At 34.7% G+C, this 19,731-nt stretch overlaps 1 protein-coding gene across 4 annotated transcripts in view; it reads left to right on the top strand.

Moving 5' to 3' along the window:
* CCDC91 (coiled-coil domain containing 91) overlaps positions 1-19,731 on the top strand; it is a 401,471-nt gene that overhangs the window by 232,533 nt on the left and 149,207 nt on the right. For 3 of the 4 annotated variants that reach the window (XM_082636829.1, XM_082636828.1, XM_082636830.1), the window contains exon 8: positions 10,886-10,993. The exons of the other annotated variant lie outside the window; for it this stretch is intronic. In XM_082636829.1, the coding sequence (XP_082492955.1) occupies positions 10,886-10,993 (108 nt within the window). The remainder of the gene's footprint in view (positions 1-10,885; positions 10,994-19,731) is intronic. 4 annotated transcript variants of the gene reach the window in all.

Below are 19,731 nucleotides of genomic sequence, written 5' to 3'. Positions count from 1 at the left end.
TATGAAGAGAATTTTCTGATTTTTTTCTTGTGTTTAAGTATCAGAGTATTGAATCAGATGCAGTAGAGTTTTAACTTATCAGACACATATTTTCACTATTCATAAGTGAAAAATGATGCAAAATTGCTATATAAACTTCAGTTGTTTTGTAATTATCCTGATTAAAACTCTTGATATATTTATTTCCCATTTTGACAGCCTTGGTTTTATTGAGAATATTGGTTCACTGTGCATTTCTCAAAGGTTAAGTATGCCTTAAGTCCCTTTTGCTAAGTATTGCTTTGAATTTTAGCAATGTAACATATGTCAGATGCCAGCTTGGAATATCACATGCCTGCTGTATTCCATTTTTCAAAAGCATCTACCTGCTAGTATTTTATTTGAACTCTTGAGTTGTTTGTACTGTTTTATAAGGGAGAACATAATACATTTTGGAGACCAATTTTTCCCAGGGTGTAGAATTACTTTTATTGTATAAAGTTCTGCTCCAAGGAGGGGGAACAACTTTTTCTCTTCTTTTGATGTATTCCCTTGATTAGAGATTGCTAACTTTTTGTGCAAAGAGGGGATAAGTAAAAATGAAGTTATGAGATCTTTTATATATCTTTTTTTTAAATTCCACCCTTTTGTTAACCCAAAGATATGAAATAAATTTATAGTTTTAGTTATTTGATTGAACAAGGATTTTTATAAATTCCAGCTTTTATCATATGATCAGATTTTTCCTGGACAAATAAAGATGTTTTCTGTTGCCAATAGCGTTTGGCCTAACAGCATGCTAGATACTAGTGATTGGTTTGGAACTAACAACTTGGCTTGTCCATTCTTATCCCTCCCATCAAACTTAACCTCAGCAGAGGATTGAGAAAGGTTTGGTAGTTGAAAATAGTTCTTATGTGCCTCTGAGTTTCCTGAGCTAAGCCAGAATTTTGCATGCAAGGCTATTCTTGTGGTTTTCCAACCAGGCCAAAGCCAAAAGGCATTGGAAACCTTGCAAGAAAACTTGTTTTAATATAGATTTAAGGCTTGCCTTTATATTGTGACTAGATTTTCAGCCTGATGGTCAAAGGAATGAAGGAGAGACTTCATTCTGTATTGAGGGGATAAATTTCAATTTTTTGCTGCAGAGAAGACCTTGAAAAATACCTCCAAAGATTAACAAAAGAATTAATGAATAGGTTTTGCTTAATTGTTTCTTAAGACATGTAAGATCTGCCTTTCCCCATTAGTTATTTTTGGCTTACCTTCCAAAATGCACTTTAAATGTTATGGGTTCTTTTTTGTATCACATCAGGCTAATATTTATGACTAATGTTGATCAGACTTGAGAATTTTATCAATATGAGTCTGTCCCACCCAGATATTGTTGATTAATTACAGATTTCCGCTTATTATCATGAAAAGTCAAGCTGCTCTATTATAAGTACCTTCCATCTATAATAATATTAGCTTTCCACGTTGAATGAGGCTGGATCTGCTTTGTTCTGATGGGGTTGAAAGTATTTTTCAAAGCTTCCTTTTAACAAGGTTATTCAGGAGGCTTCTACATCTAGTAACATTGCTGGAAGAGTGATTATATAGTAGTATCTGTAAAGAATATCATTTCTGTAACTATTCCAATTGACGTGATTTATCAGTTATGTGGTTCTTAATCTTCCATTATTCTAGTGAACCGAATTGTCAGCAAGGTCTGTCTGTAATCAGGCATTTTCAATTTTCGATAGAACTGAAGACTTACATAGTAATTAGACTTTAGAAGAAAAATAATTGATGTCTGTTATAGATTTATTTTTATTCAGTTTTTATTGGCAACCAGTAGTCCAGTTAGTGAAAGACTGCATACCATAGTTCTTAGAGGCAGAAAAGATAAACTGGTGAAAGTTATTCTTATAAGTCCAAATGAAGATATGTATGCAAGAAACTACTTTTAAGGTTTTTTAAAAAATTTATTTTATTTATTTATTTTTGGCTGCATTGGGTCTTTGTTGTGGTGTGTGGGCTTCTCATGGCGGTGGCTTCTCTTGCTGCGGAGCGCAGGCTCAGTAGATGTGGCACACGGGCTCAGTAGTTGTTACTCACGGGCTCTAGAGAGCAGGCTCAGTAGTTGTGGTGCACGGGCTTAGTTGCTCCGCGGCATGTGGGATCTTCCCAGACCAGGGCTCGAGCCTGTGTCCCCTGCATTGGCAGGCGGATTCCCAACCACTGCGCCACTAGGGGAGCCCTAAGATTTTTTTTTCTTTTTTTTTTTTTTAATTTCTTGCCTGTTTGAAAAATTATAAAAGAGGGGTGGTTAACTTTATTCTTTAATCTGAACTATAAAACACTGACTCTGAGGAAGGAAAGCAGAGATGTAAGAACCAGTGACAGTTGAAGAACAGCGTTTTAAGATATCTGTCACATTTCTAATTAGTGTGTGATCCAGTATCAAAATAGACAGCTGGTTTTGATTTTATCTGTTAAATTCTAGTTAATCAACTTTGGGGAAATGATATATGAGAATATAGATCTTATACCAAGGATAAATTATGAGGGAGTAGAATGATTTGCTCAAAGTATCTTATTTTTTGACAAGGAAACATATGTGTGCAATACAAAATTCAAAAGATATGGAAATATGCATAGTAAAAATTAAATTTTGCTCCCATTGCTGTCTGGGTATCAGTCCCCATCTATGTTTCAAGCTTTATGGCTTCCAGAGGTGGGATAATTTGCTTAAAATTGTCATGTCTCTGATTTGCAGTGAATTGATTGTCAAATTGTTTTATAGCAGTGAGAAAGGAATTCCATTTGAAGAATAATCCATATAGAGTTTGATTTAGTACATATAGTTAGAAGCACCAAGTTCCAAGGGTATCCTGTTTCGGTTTTTTAGCAGGATATTCATGTAGCCAAATTTTTTGGTAATTAATCCATTGTAACAACCTAATTTGAGTTCCAACAAGCACTACTTTGTATTATCTTATAATGGTGAAATACTTCCATACTAGTTAATATATTAACAGTTCCTCTGAGCCACTTTGATGACTTTGTCCCTTCCCCTGAGGCTTCTCCCGAACCCCACACAATCAAGCTAGAGCTCAGCACTGCCGGGGCCTCTGGCACCTATTCCAGTGCTGGGAATGGCACTTCTGATTGTTTTGTGCCCAATCCAATGGATTTTAAATAATTTACACATCTCCCCGAACATTATCATTTCTGTAATATATGGTTAATTTTTAACTGAAAAAGAACCAGTTGACGTATGTTAAATTCTCATCTTAAGTTTGCAACATTCTTCTCTTTGTGATCAAAAAGAAAACATAAAGGAAAATTTAATCTTTGTCAGTATGTCTTCTAATAAAATTGATTTATATGAATCCTCTTATCTCTCTCAATGTTGATGGCTTTTCAATGTGAGTAAAAGTTCTTTTCTAATCTTTGAGATCTATGTTTTATGAATGGATCTCTATTAATTTGGAGGAAAATTATTTTAATGGTCTTAAATCTAGTAATTTAAAAAATAATGTTGATCCTAACTTGAATCCACATAGCATGAGTTTCCTTTATCATGAAAATGAAGAATTTAGTTCTCAAAAATCAGCAAATGGTTAGAACAATTCTATTTTGAAATGTTATCAATGTAAAGAATTAAATTAACACTTATAATTTCACAGAATTCCTTTATTACTGGCAGAGAAGAAACTCTATTGTTCTCCCTATTTATTAAATAAGGCATTTGAGACACGGAGAAACACAGTGCCTTGATCAAACACATACAAGCAGAGGAGGAGCTGTAAATAAAAGCCAGGTCATTCAAAGCTTGATGCAGGACTCTGTTCAACAAATTATGCTGCCTCCTTGGAAGGTTAATGACTGTGTATTTAAGCCAAATACTTCTGACACCTATATGGGTTTCTTTCTTTCTGTGGTTTCTGATATTTCAGAAAATGACATGTGTAGGTCTTTAGTGTTTAATAACTAGGTGCTTCATTTAATCCTCTGAAAGATTCTGAAGAGATTTAGTCAGAGTTCTTTTTTTCCTTTTCTTTCCTTCCTTCCTTTCTTTCTTCTTCTTCTTCTTTTTTTTTTAAAACTGAAACTGTAGCTCTTATTCAAGTCACAAGGAATAATACTGTGACATCTGAGGGAGAGGCATGTCCATATGGCAGCTTTTCAGAAGTTTAAAGTAGCCGGAAGGCAGACATGCAGCGTCTCTCTGCTGTACTTAATTTTAGAAACTTCTTAATTTTAATGTGTTGTCCATGGCACAAAAGAAATTTTCACTGGGAGACATTAGTGGTGTTTGAGGTAACAACTCTTATGTTACTAGAATCCCTTAACAACAAGGCCAACAGGAATGATTCCCTCTGTCCTTAAGGTTTTCTTTGGCTTTCACAGACTCCAATGCACTTTATAGCATAGCTAGACTATATTGAATTTCCATGTTTAGATATATACCCATAATTTCACATTTTTCTTTTTGAATTGTATAGTGCCACTGCACTGTATTTCAAATACATAGAAAAACCTAGGATCACTGCAATTCCAAATGCTTTAGATCTGTAACAAGATAAATTTTCAGCAGCCTCAACATGACCTTGATACTACTGCTTGTTTAAGTTAAGGAAAAGGAGGGCAGAATCTTTTGTTTTTTAATCCTTTTACCCATAATTTTAGGTATTAGTTTCTGTCCTGCTTTCTAAAAAGAAATATGACCAAATCCATCACTATCACTCCTCACACATCTGGAGTTTACTCTTGAGAAACATGCACCTTCATTCTCCCCAAGGGTTGAACTTAAAGGTTCTGGTGTTGCCTAACTTCTGCCTGCCTGGGTAGCAGGAGACCATGAACCTAAACTTGAATTTGGATCCAGTTTTGAGTAAACTTAAGTTGAGTAAACTTAAGTTGAATAAACTTAAGCCTTAAGTTGAGATTGAAGTTTTTCCTCTAGAGAGTTATACTCCCTAGTCCTTTTTACATCATACTTTTAAATCACTTCCCAGTGATAGTTGTGTTTTTTTTTTTTAATTTCTATTTATTTATTTTTGGCTGCGCCACACAGTATATGGGATCTTAGTTCCCTGACCAGGGATTGAACCCATGCCCCCCACAGTGGAAACACGGAATCTTAACCACTGGACCACCAGGGAACTCCCCACTAATACATTTTAATCCCATTAATTCTTTCTGTATTCCAACAAAATTTTCTAAAATGTCTAAATGTTGTTTTCAGAGATAGCCTAATATTTCTGTTCTAATGCAACTAAATCTGTACCACAATTGAATTACTAGCTCACTGAGGTCTTAAAATATATATATATATGTATATATATATCAAACTATCAGTTTCTCTTCCCAAATGATGAGCCAACAAAGCTATAGATTGACATTTTTAGATCCCAAAATTGGCAAAAGATACTTTTGATTAGCCAAGAGTCATTGAACATTAAGATAAGTTAGTCAGCTGCCATTATTTGGACACTATATCCTCATTTTCATAATCTATGTTGCCAGTCTATTCAGTATAAAATGGAGAATGTAAGTATTATGGAAGAACTGCATGCTAATAGACAAAGTGTCCAGATAAAGTTCAAGTAAGTATTACTTGCCAGATATACTTGTAGCATATCTATGGCACTTTTCTGTGAGACCATGAAAAACACTCAACTGGGTTTTCTTGTTTTTGTTTTTTTAAAATATTTATTTATTTATTTGGCTGCACTGGGTCTTAGTTGCGGCAGGTGTGATCTTTGTTGTCCCATGCAGGATCTAGTTACCTGACCAGGGATCAAACCGGGCCCCCTGCATGGGAGCGTGGAGTCTTAACCACTGGATCACCAGGGAAGTCCCTCAACTAGTTCTTATTAGGATTAGCTCCTTCCTTACGAGAGAGTATAGTCGAATTACTCTTAATTCTACTGAATAAGAAATGTTCATGCATGGTGCGTTAGTTATGTTTCTAACCTACTTGTATATGTGTAGCCTACAAAAATCAGTGCTACATATTTTCTTTCTCACAAATTGTCTATTAATGGAGAAATTCTTGATAGCATTTGAGTGCTTTTGATACTTTGCAACATTGTTTGAAGATACTATGTATCAGATTATAGAAACTTTCATGTTTGAACAGAATTAAAATGCCTTTCCATGGTTCTACATAATTCTGTTCCTCTGGAAGTCTGGTGCAGCTATAGGATCTGATGGAATTCCCTGGTTCATATGATCTGCACTGGCCTTTTTTCTAGTTCTATAACTCATTAGCCTTTTTCCCATGCTAGGACTTTGTACTTTTTTCTTTGACGCAAATCATCTTCCCTCAGGCTTAACATATGACGTTTTTCCCCCCTTTTGTGACTTCTCAAGAGAGCTCTTGACCTTCCCCTCCATTATTCTTTTCCTTTTTATCCCTTTTTAATTTTCTTTACAGCATATAACACCATCAGAAATGGTTTATTGTGTACCTCCCAATCTTCCTTGTCCTCCCCACTTTCCCTATCCGCTTGCCAGTAATGTAAATTCAGGGGAGTCAGGCCCATATCTGTTTTGTTCAGTCTGCATCACCAGTGCCTAGAACAATGTCTGGAATAAAGTATGCATTCAGTAAATATTAGTTGAATAAATGAAGGATTAACAAATAATTAAGTGGCTATAAAATAGAATAAGTGATTAGTTCATGAAGAGAAAACTGCTTTACCAGGTTGGAATGGCTAAGACAAACAGGGAACGGGAACCAAGAGGGTGGACCTGAACCCAGTTCTTTGTTCCACTTAGTTTTTTCATATGATTTTGGGCTCATTTCTTAACCTTTGTGTCTGTTTCTTTATCTGTAGAACAGGTATGTAGAGCTCATGGAAAAAGATGGATGAATGATTCAATGAAATGACTGAAGTTCATCATTTTTCATATATATCAGTTAAGTAGGCTCTCCTTTTGAATAACAAACCTGCTTATATGTTTGAAACTTTGAGGGAATATTATAAGACATGCTAACAAGTTTAAGAGCCTTTCAAAATTTGAAGTAATATTTTGTTCAAAAATAGCACTTACTCCAGAAAAAACATAAAAGTGTCCCTTCAGAGTTCTAACTTACTCTTTTGCTGATACCTTTTAGTTTTGCTTATTTTATTTTTAGTTAAAAGTTGGAAAAGATCTGAAACAGATTTTTGAAAAGCAAACTATGATATTTTTCCAAGAAAGATGAAATTGCACTTGATTTCAAATGACCCTTTACAACAATTAATTTGTACTACTGCAGTCAAAAAGCTAAACTAAGAATACAATGAACAGACATAATTAACATCAATGTTTTAATAGTTTCTCTATGACTAGGCAAGTAATAAGGCTTGGACATACTGAAATCATGATTCATTTCTTCAGTTCATTCAACACATATTCCATATATTTCAATTACAATTATAATAGTACCTATATACTAGGTACTATTGTAGGTACAATAGTACCTACAGTGAAATAAGCACTGTGTTTAATCAGTGAATTAAACACAGATTCCTATTCTCCTAGAGCTTCAGTTTTAGTGGGGATATTTATTATATGTTTTGCCTCAAGCTTGCTCCATAGCCTTATACTTTTCTGCATTTGTAAAGCATGACTTAGAGGATTGACTTTTAAAATAATTTTAATTATTACTGCCTAAAATTAGCTATGAAGTGTTCTTTTAAGGTTATGTGCTAAATACCAACATGATATTAATGTTTCAGAGACCATTTGGTTCTTTAGACACATCTGCTCTGCAAATCTGGACAAATAATTGGGCTATTTCAAGGGAGAAGAGAATTCTGTGGATTTGTTGGGACAGTGGATTGTAGTTTGGTTTGCAGTAGTCCACTTGAGCTATACTTCTCTACTCATTTAAATTCCAGTGTATATTCAGTTCCATTAAAAATAAACTATCTACTGCTTATGGGTATTGGTTGGTGTGGGGTGGTTTTTGACCTAATATCTTTGTTTTCTCTGAGTCTAATCATAGAATTTATAACATACTTTTTTTTCAAGGAGTTTATAGTCCTTCACATACTGTATTTTATTTACTCAAAATTTATACTTGTAGAGTAGAAAGAATGAACATTTCTAGTCTAAAATAATTTAAAAAAATTCAGATCTCTGGTAGGGATTAACAGGAACAAATTTGGTAACTGAACTTGGTAGTTATAATTTGAAGCTCAGTGAACTTTCCAATGAATATTGGTATCATTTATACTATGATTTTAAAATATTAATCTTAATACAAGGATTGTCACTCACCAAATAGCTATTGCATGTGTCTGCTATGTACAAAGAACTCTGTAAGAAGCTGTGTGTGATATATAAAGATGAGTATAAAGTTGACATAGTTCCTGTACTAAAGAAATCTATGATCTTGTTCACACCTTTAAAATTATTCTTGAAGAAGTGTGGTAAATAGTTTTGCTCAAGCTCAGTTAAGTTATCCCCTGGGATGATACAGAACATCTCTGAGAAGACTGAAGCTAAAACCTAAACCTGTTGAAAATTAACAAAACATTCCCTGCCTTTGGTAGCATTTTTTTTCATTATGGAGTGTTTATATACATCTTTGTTTTTCTGCCTCTACATACCCTGAGAGTCTTAATGCTTTATTTGTGTTGAGAATAGTTTAAAATAGCTTATAAAAGAAATAATTCTTTAATGTACGTTTTTGTAGTGTTGTATTCAATATAAGCCCAAGGGAAGGGTTCCTTGTGTCTTTGATATCTGTAGAGACGATTACAAAGGAAAAAAAAATTACAGGGAAACGTTGACTAATGTTCATTTTTATACTTACAGCACACAAGAAATTTTAAGGCAGTTATTATGGTATATTACCTAGGAAAACAAATATCCAGTTATATAATGATAGATCAAGCCATAGAAGCATGCAGCTAGTACCATTGTGTATTGCTAAGTATGTCCATAATGAATATTCTAGTTCTAAAGATGGTTTTTGAACATTACCTCTTTTGTTTGGACTTTGTCACTAATAATTCCACAGTTCAGTATTATAGGCCAATTTTTAAAAAAGAAATCTTATTATTTTATTTAAAAAATCTTGTTATTATCCTATGGTACTTGGCCTCCTTGAAGTTTGGAAGAAAATAAGTATGTAGTGTACAAATCAATCACCAGAGGAAAAAATACTATTCATTTGTATTTCTTAATTATGGGAGAAAATATTATTTTATTTCATTAACTTACCTGTCCCTCCAAATGATATAATTTACTAGAAAATCACAACTGGGTATTTAACCTGGGATTATTTGGAATCACGGCAAATGGGAAGTGAAACAGTTCTTACCATCAAGCAAAACAATTCTGCCGTAACCCAAGTCCCCAAAAAGAATGGCATTTTTCTCTCTACAAAAATTGCCATGAATATACCCAACAGAACTGTCCATAATTGTATCATCCTTTAAATTTTCTGAAGTCCAATGAATAGTATTGTATTTTGCCAAAGGTAAATTAGAGCTTTACATTATCTAGTCACAGTTTAAGAGGTTAAATTATAGTGTCTTCTATAAATTATCATTATGGAATCTTTAGAGGACATATAATGTATAAATGAAGGGCTAAAGCAGTCCTTTATATTTTGGTTAAACCGTGGTCAGAGGTTTATTTTCCTTTACTAGTTTACTAGTAATTCTGCAGCTTCAGAGTGACAACTATTGAATTATAGGAGTAGTAGCATCATCAGACAGTTTAACATTGCAAAAGAAAGGTAATTATTTGAAGATTTGAGACTTATTCAGAGGTTTTCAAAATATTTTTGTCTCAATTTTAAAAAATACATATATATTTATTTAGCCTCTTAATGCATGTTGTTTCCAACCAAGTAAATCTGTTTTCAAAGCAGAGATTATTTAAGAGATTTGGCATATTTTTCTTTTCTTGGCAAATGTACCAAAGGTCTGTTTTCTATAAGACATGTGTCTGTTTCAACTTACTATTTTGATTATGAATAGTTTGTTTTCCAGATAGACCTTCAAAAATAGAATATTTGCTAAAGAGTTCTTATGTATATGGTTAAATGCATATTTTAGAATGATTTAGGATTTATAAATAGCATGTAAGATAATACTGGGAACATGTTAACTATAACATATAATGCCTGGAAAAAAAAGGAAAAAAAGATGATAATATTGTAAACATCTCCAATAAGGAAGTGAGTGGGTGGAACATCTTCCAGTGTTGATTTGGCTCCCCTTAGAATAGTGTTAACCTCTTTATATTTAACTGACCGAGCTTCCAGCGTTTACACTATCCACTTGAGTTTGTCTAGTCTCCCAAGTTTTATTACTTTTTATGAATATTGCCTTAAGATTCTGACTTCCACACTTTGCCTTATACCTTTTCACATTAGGGGCGCGAACTTCCTGGGGGGCAGCTCTTTTATGTTTGAAATTGCTCAGAGTTTCCATCTGCTTTTACTTGATTTGTGGTCTTGAAGATCATGCTTGGCCCATGGGATATTACAGTGTGCCGAGAGGATGTGGAGTTTTGTCAGCCAGTGAAATATGTCTGGTTTTTTTCTCTTCTCTTTTTTTTCAGCAGCTTTCACGTGCTTCTCATCCTGTGTGGTCTTCACTAAACTGAATTTATATTTAACAGAACTACTCACCCTCTTTATCGTCTTCTATGACTTGGCCTTTTTACCGAGGTGTGTGGAAGGAACATCTAAGCCAAACAACTAGTCTTGGCAATAGGAAAACCTAAAACCGAAAGCTTAAAGTAGTGTTATATATGAATTTGCTTTAATATTCACAAATGTGTATTTTGTAATGCAGAATAGTATCATATTTCAGATATGTACAACTGTCAAAAACATTTCTCATGCCAACAGTAGATTCCAAGTTTTGTCTGTGATCCAAATGACTTTTTTGCTTGTTTTTAGGCACTACTGCAGTCTTCAGTTAAGCAACAAGTAGAAGCTATTGAAAAACAGTACATTTCTGCAATAGAGAAACAAGCACACAAGTGTGAGGAGTTATTAAATACTCAGGTAATAAAATTGCACATCCATTATATATTTATACTTTTCGTCTGACTCTCTTCCCCTGAGAGCTCTATAGCTGTTTATTCAGTTTCATACCATTTACTTTCCTTGGTGTATTTTGGAGAAAAAAATATGCTTTATGTAAACTCAGTGTTAAAATTTCAGAATTTTATGATAGACTAAATATAGGACTAAAGGCCTGAAATATGTAGATCTTCCCCAAATTAACGATAATTCTTATGCTAATTTCTGAGTTATATTATTTGTCAAATAACAGAAGCAAAAGAGATTACTGTAAATGTATTATGGCATCTGAAATGACTTTTAGTGGTACAAGATTTAAAATAACATTTGAAGTACATATTTATGTTTGAATTACATTTCATTGCTTATAGGAATTAGTTTCTGTTTAAAATTATTTTCTGGTGATTCTGTTTTCTTTTCTCGATTTAATGTCTTAGAAAGCATTTCAGACATGGTTATTGGGTTTACATTAAACAATCAGTTGAAGAGCATATATGTATATGTCATAGTATGAATAATTAGTGCAAGAAGTTCCCAGCAACACTTTTGAATAACATAAAACTTGGTAGGTGAAAATAAAATCAGCCTTATACAAAGGACCTATTTTGTATCACAGGAAGAAAATATACTAATAGGAAAACAAAATTAGGTCTAGAATTTAAATGGAGATTTATAAACATACCACTCTATCCCCAAGATTGGGATATCTCACTGTAGTTCTGATTTGCATTTCTCTAATGATTAATGATGTTGAGCATTCTTTCATGTGTTTGTTGGCAATCTGTATATCTTATTTTGGACAAATGTCTGTTTAGGTCTTCTGCCCATTTTTAGACTGGGTTGTTTGGTTTTTTGATATTGAGCTTCATGAGCTGCTTGTATATTTTGGAGATTAATCATTTGTTAGTTGCTTCATTTGCAAATATTTTCTCCCATTCTCAGGGTTGTCTTTTCACCTTGTTTATGGTTTCCGTTGCTGTGCAAAAGCTTTTAAGTTTCATTAGGTCCCATTTATTTTTGTTTTTATTTCCATTTCTCTAGGAGGTGGGTCAACAAGGATCTTGCTGTTATTTATGTCATAGAGTGTTCTGCCTATATTTTCCTCTAAGAGTCTGATAGTGTCTGCCCTTACATTTAGGTCTTTAATCCATTTTGAGTTTATTTTTGTGTATGGTGTTAGGGAGTATTCTCATTTCATTCTTTCACATGCAGCTGTCCAGTTTTCCCAGCACCACTTATTGAAGAGGCTGTCTTTTCTCCACTGTATATTCTTGCCTCCTTTATCAAAGATAAGGTGACCGTATGTGTGTGGGTTTATCTCTGGGCTTTCTATCCTGTTCCATTGATCTATATTTCTGTTTCTATGCCAGTACCATACTGTCTTGATGATTACTGTAGCTTTGTAGTATAGTCTGAAGTCAGGGAGCCTGATTCCTCCAGCTCCGTTTTTCTTTCTCAAGATTGTTTTGGCTATTCGGGGTCTTTTATGTTTCCATACAAATTGTGAAATGTTTTATTCTAGTTCTGTGAAAAATGCCAGAGGTCGTTTGATAGGGATTGCATTGAATCTGTAGATTGCTTTGGGTAGTACAGTCATTTTCACAATGTTGATTGTTCCAATCCAAGAACATGGTATATCTCTCCATCTATTTGTATCATCTTTAATTTCTTTCATCAGTGTCTTATAATTTTCTGCATACAGGTCTTTTGTCTCCTTAGGTAGGTTTATTCCTAAGTATTTTATTCTTTTTGTTGCAATGGGAAATGGGAGTGTTTTATTAATTTCACTTTCAGATTTTTCATCATTAGTGTATAGGAATGCAAGAGATTTCTGTGCATTAATTTTGTATCCTGCTACTTTTACCAAATTCATTGATTAACTTTAGTAGTTTTCTGGTAGCATCTTTAGGATTCTCTATGTATAGTATCATGTCAAATTCAAACAGTGACAGTTTTACTTCTTTTCTGATTTGGATTCCTTTTATTTCTTTTCTTCTCTGATTGCTGTGGCTAAAACTTCCAAAACTATGTTGAATAATAGTGGTGAGAGTGGGCAACCTTATCTTGTTCCTGATCTTAGTGGAAATGGTTTCAGTTTTTCACCATTGAGGACCATGTTGGCTGTGGGTATGTCATGTATAGCCTTTGTTATGTTGAGGAAAGGTCCCTCTATATCTACTTTCTGGAGGGTTTTTATCATAAATGGGTGTTGAATTTTGTTGAAAGCTTTCTCTGCATCTATTGAGATCATCATATGGTTTTTCTCCTCCAATTTGTTAATATGGTGTATCACACTGATTGATTTGCGTATATTGAAGAATCCTTGTATTCCTGGGATAAACCCCACTTGATCATCATGTATGATCCTTTTAATGTGTTGTTGGATTCTGTTTGCTAGTATTTCATTAAGGATTTTTGCATCTATGTTCCTCAGTGATATTGGCCTGTAGTTTTCTTTCTTTGTGACATCTTTGTCTGGTTTTGGTATGAGGGTGATTGTGGCCTTGTAGAATGAGTTTGGGAGTGTTCCTCCCTCTGCCATATTTTGGAAGAGTTTGAGAAGGATAGGTGTTAGCTCTTCTCTAAATGTTTGATAGAATTCGCCTGTGAAGCCATCTGGTCCTGGGCTTTTGTTTGTTGGAAGAATTTTAATCACAGTTTCAATTTCAGTGCTTGTGACTGGTCTGTTCATATTTTCTATTTCTTCCTGGTTCAGTCTCGTAAGGTTGTGCATTTCTAAGAATTTGTCCATTTCTTCCAGGTTGTCCATTTTATTAGCATATAGTTGCTTGTAGTAGTCTGTCATGATCCTTTGTATTTCTGCAGTATCAGTTTTTACTTCTCCTTTTTCATTTCTAATTCTATTGATTTGAGTCTTCTCCCTTTTTTTCTTAATGAGTCTGACTAATGGTTTATCAATTTTGTTTATCTTCTCAAAGAACCAGCTTTTAGTTTTATTGATCTTTGCTATTGTTTCCTTCATTCTTTTTCATTCATTTATCATCTGATCTTTATGATTTCTTTACTTCTGCTAACTTTGGAATTTTCTTGTCCTTCTTTCTCTGATTGCTTTAGGTGCAAGCTTAGGTTGTTTATCTGAGATGTTTCTCTTTCTTAAGGTAGGATTGTATTGATATAAACTTCCCTCTTAGAACTGCTTTTGGTGCATCCCATAGGTATTGTGTCATCGTGTCTTCATTGTCATTTGTTTCTAGGTATTTTTTGATTTCCTCTTTGATTTCTTCAGTGATCTCTTGGTTATTAAGTAGTGCATTGTTTAGCCTCCATGTGTTTGTATTTTTTACAGATTTTTTCCTGTAATTGATATCTAGTCTCATAATGTTGTGGCATTTAATCCATTTACATTTAAGGTAATTATCAATATGTATGTTTCTTTTACCATTTTCTTAATTGTTTTGGGTTTGTTATTGTAGGTCTTTTCTTTCTCTTGTGTTTCCTGCCTAGAGAAGTTCCTTTAGCATTTGTTGTAAGGCTGGTTTGGTGGTGCTGAATTCTCTTAGCTTTTGCTTGTCTGTAAAGTTTTTAATTTCTCCGTCAAATCTGAATGAGACCCTTGCTGGGTAGAGTAATCTTGGTTTTAGGTTTTTCCCTTTCATCACTTTAAATATGTTTTGCCGCTCCCTTTTGTCTTGCAGAGTTTCTGCTGAAGGATCAGCTGTTAACCTTATGGAGATTCCCTTGTGTGTTGTTGATTTTCCCTTGCTGCTTTTAATATTTTTTCTTTGTATTTAATTTTGATAGCTTGATTAATATGTGTCTTGGCATGTTTCTCCTTGGATTTATCCTGTATGGGACTCTCTATGCTTCCTCGACTTGATTAACTATTTCCTTTCCCGTATTAGGGAAGTTTTCAACTATAATCCCTTCAAATATTTTCTCAGTCCCTTTCTTTTTCTCTTCTTCTTCTGGGACCCCTATAATTCGAATGTCAGTGGGTTTAATGTTGTCCCAGAGGTCCTGAGACTGTCCTCAATTCTTTTCATTCTTTTTTCTTTATCTGCTCTGCAGTAGTTATTTCCACTATTTTACCTTCCAGGTCACTTACCTGTTATTCTGCTATTGATCGCTTTTAGAGAATTTTTGATTTCATTTATTGTGTTGTCCATCACTGTTTGTTTGCTCTTTAGTTCTTCTATATCCTTGTTAAATGTTTCTTGCATTTTCTCCATTCTATTTCCACGATTCTGGATCATCTTTACTATCATTATTCTGAATTCTTTTTCAGGTAGACTGCCTATTTCCTCTTCATTTGTTAGGTCTGGTGGGTTTTTTTCCTTGCTCCTTCATCTGCTTTGTGTTTCTCTGTCTTCTCATTTTGCTAAACTTACTGTGTTTGGGATCTCCTTTTTGCAGGCTGCAGGTTCATAGTTCCCATTGTTTTTGGTGTCTGTCCCCAGTGGGTATGGTTGGTTCAGTGGCTTGTGTAGACTTCCTGGTGGAGGGGACTAGTGCCTGTGTTCTGGTGGATGAGGCTGGATCTTGTCTTTCTGGTGGGCAGGTCCACGTGTGGTGGTGTGTTTTGGAGTGTCTGTGGCCTTATTAAGATTTTAGGCAGCCTCTCTGCTCATCGAGGTGTTTGTGTTCCTTTCTTGCTAGTTGTTTGGCATAGGTTGTCCATTAGTATGTATTGCTGGTCGTTGAGTGAAACTGGGTGTTGGTGCTGAGATGGAGATCTCTGGGAGATTTTCGCCATTTCATCTTATATGGAGCTGGGAGGTCTCTTTTGGACCAGTGTCCTGAACTTGGCTCTCCCACCTCAGAGGCACAGCCGTGACGTCTGGCAATCCTGTACTGCACTGAAGGATTCTTCATTTGTGATGTCATTCATTAAAAAACAGCCCATGGCCCCACAACAATAGGCTGTGGTAATAGTCCTGTATCTTTCCTGGCCTGCTGTGTCCTGCTAGTGTTGGAGGGCCTCCTGCAGAGGCAGGGGGCAGCAGTGGCTCACTAACGGACAGGAACACTGGCAGCAGAAGTTCTGGGAAGTACCCCTTGGCATGAGCCCTCCTCAGTGTCTTTTTAATAAATGGCTTGGAAGAGGAAATACATAGGAAATTTTATAAATTTGATGTAACAATTATACTCTTTTGGATGGTGAAATACCAGGTTGTCAGAGATATGAAGTATATGACTACATAAATGGACAGAAAACTCCCAGAGAAGAATAGGTCATAGAATTGTGAAAGAGCATAAGGCATGAATTAGCCAAGCCAGGCTAGGTTATGTCCTAAACTCTCTGGCTTCCGACAGCAACGGTTTATGTCATACTAACTCTCCATGTACATTGAGAATTCTTTAGGGGCTCAGTGTCATGATGTCCTCACCCTAGGAACTAGCCTGATAGCATAGTTTCTGTTGGAACATTACCTGTTATTTGTAGAGTGAAAAAAATCCCAGTCAGATTTCCTACTGGTAAGTCAGCATTCTGGACTGGAAATGACACTTCCACTCCCAATTTGTATCTACAGTGCCCCACACAGTCATAATGGGCCCAGGAAGTAAGATCCTACTATGAATCTGGAAGGGAGAGCACAGGAAATATTTGATAAGCAGAACTAATATACCACGGTCTGCTCTTTTGGTCACCAAATATTCCCAGTCTCCATGTCTCAGGCAAATTTGCTTACCTGCCCACATGGGAGAGGTAAGTTCTATCCAGCTGTAGCCTCAAGCTCAGAAGTCCAGGATCTTTGAGTGACAGGTGGGAAATAATGTGTTGCAGTCTCTATATCATCAGTTCCAGATATATAGTCCCTTTTGACCTGAAGAGCCAGAAACTGAAATGTATGTTGTTTATCCCCAACATATCTAGTATATAGTGGCAAGATAAAGGTTGGGTATGTACTATGAATGCTCTCAGTAGGAAAGATAAAGAATCAGAGATGCACAGCTATTGTTAGTATATAGCAGTTCTAAAATCTCAATGAACAGATTCAGTAAGGATCTCTGCTGTCGGGGTAGGATTGCTCTTTGATTTACTGTGATTTGATTTACTTTTCAGAGTTTAGGGCCAGGGTCTCTAGTCCGTTGTTCTTTATGATCTTGTAGGGTTAGAATTTTTCCATATCTTTTTTTTTTGCTATACCTAATGTGAGTATTGGAGATTATACCATTTCTCAGCCTGCTCCCTGTCTATAAAAATTCAGGAGCCCTGGGTCATTTTAGGGTAGCAGATAGTCACAGTTCAGGGTAATGATTCTTTTGGCTTTTTATCTGTTTGGTTGCAAACAGCTCCATTTGTCAGATGCAGACCCATGGTTATTTTAGAGACCTGTGTTCTAGATTTAATATGTTTATATGCTTTCCACCCTCATGCTTGCCTATCTGTCTGTGTCTCTCTTTTTCTGATTAAAAATAACTTTTTTATCAAACCTGGGTTGAGGAAATCCTAGTTGGTCTCTTTTCCCCAAACCATTTGGTCCAAATGAAAGGATGTACAGGACAGTCACAGCCTTATTGGCACTTTGCTTGAAGGCACTTTAACCCATTGAATCTTTAACAGTGGGTATGACTACGTATTTGCTATTTGCAATAGCATGTTAAAGAATAAAATACCATGGAATCAATTTAACCAAGGAAGAGAAAGACTTGTAAACTAAAAATGACGAAACATTGCTGAAAGAAATGAAAAATAGCCTAAATAAATGGAAAGACATCCCATGTTCATCAACAGAGAAATATTTGGTGAAGAGCACTCGAGACTACCACAGGACGTTTAGAGGATCAAAAGCAATCCAGTGTGATGAAATACTATTTAAAAAACTAAACACTTAAAGGGAAGATGACTATTAGGTAAAAATCATGTAAAGTTTAGAAATGGTATCTCACACATGTTTTTCAAATCATATTTCTTGAGATGTTATTTGAAATTTGAAAGAAGTAAATTTAATTTAATAAAAAAATACCTGAATGATTCCTTATAATAATTTAATTCAACCTTTCATGTGTATATGTGTCTCTTTTTTTCTCTTGCTCTCGTTTTTTTTTTTGTTCTTTTCAAATTAAGAATTTAAGGGAAAAACAAGGTAACACTAAAGAGTAGTTACAAGCCTGTGCACTGGAGTCAGACTGCCTGAATTATCCCTGGCTTTGTCACTTAGCTATGTTTCTGTGGAATGTCCCTTAACCTCTCTGCCTTATTTTTCTCATCTATGAAATGTAACTCCTACCTCATAGGATTGTTATGAGTATTATATGACATTAGATTTGAATAGTGCTTAGGATAGAACTTGGCACATTCTAGGTAGTTGTTGATATTAGCTACATTATTATCAACTTTGTTATTCTTGGCCAAGATCAATTGTCTGGCTACTCTCAGAATCAGGGCTAGGATTCACATTTTTTGATTTCTAGTCTACAGAAGAAAGGCTACTTATTTGTAGTTCATGTTTTGTCATGTGTGTGGTATAAAAATGTCATCAGCCTTTAAATTTTTGAACATTTGTCCTGGGGCCACTTATATGAATGCTCGATCAACATTTTGTCCCCCTCTCTCTCTTCCTTATTCAATGAGGGCCTTTTATATGACTGGCACTCTGCTGGATTATATGGATATAAAGTGAGCAAGACAGTCCTTCTAGTAAGTAGGGAAAATAGATGACATAATTACAAAGTAGTGTGGTAAGTCATGATGAAATAAAAAGTTACATGAGAGTACATTAAAGGAGTATATAACTCCTTCATATTGAGTAAGGGAACACTTATTGGACTAATGATGAGTTCTCTGAGTGTTCATAGATTATAGTGATGTCAGAACTGAGAATTGAGCATGAGAGAGGTATGTGGAATAGCACATTCAAAATCCTTTAGATGAGAGTGTAATACAGATGTTTGACAAGGGGTGAGGCTATTTGAGACTGCCAAATGAAAGATAATTTTATGCCATGGAAAGGATCATAAAGGACCTTGTCTGCCAAATTATCTGACAGGAAATTGGGTGCTATTAAAAGATATTAACTAGAGAAGGGACATTTGTCCCAACTTGTTGTTATTGTTTGTTTTCTTATGATTGAATTTTAAGAGTTCTTTACATATTCTGGATATAAATCTTTCCTCAGATATTTGATGTTCAAAACTTTACCATAGTCTATGGCTTGTGTTTTCTTCTAATGTATTTACAAGAGCAGAAATTTTAAATGATATGAAATGCAGTTTTTCAGTTTTCTTTCTATGGATCATTCTTTTGGTGTTATATGTAAGAAGTCTTAACCTAACCCAAAATCAAAAAGATTTTCTTCTATGTTTAATTTTTAAAGTTTTAGTTCATAATTTCAGGTTTATAAGTGATTCAAAGTATTCCTTTGATTTTTATATATGGTTCTAGATATGGATTGAAGTTCCCTTTTTTTGCATATGGATATCTAAGCATTATAGTCTTAATTGCTAAAAAGACTCTTCTTTTACCAGTAAATTTCCTTTGTACCTTCATCAAAAAATCAATCATGTATGTGTGGGTTTATTACGTGACTCTCTACCAGTTCCATTTATCTATTTGTCTATCTCAACTCCAGTACTATACTGTTTATTTACTGTAGATATTTAATAAGTCTTGAAGTCCTGCAATATTGTTCTTATATTTCAAAGTTGTTTTGGCTATTCTAGGTCACTCATATTTCCATGTAATTTTTATAATCAGCCTGTCAATTTCTACAGCAAAGCATGCTGGGATGTTTTGAACTGTGTTTACTCACAACCAA

The sequence above is a fragment of the Mesoplodon mirus genome (genome assembly GCF_964341445.2).
Source record: "Mesoplodon mirus genome assembly, chromosome: 11".
Classification (NCBI taxonomy): domain Eukaryota; kingdom Metazoa; phylum Chordata; class Mammalia; order Artiodactyla; family Ziphiidae; genus Mesoplodon; species Mesoplodon mirus.
This window is presented reverse-complemented; position numbering and strand designations above follow the sequence as displayed.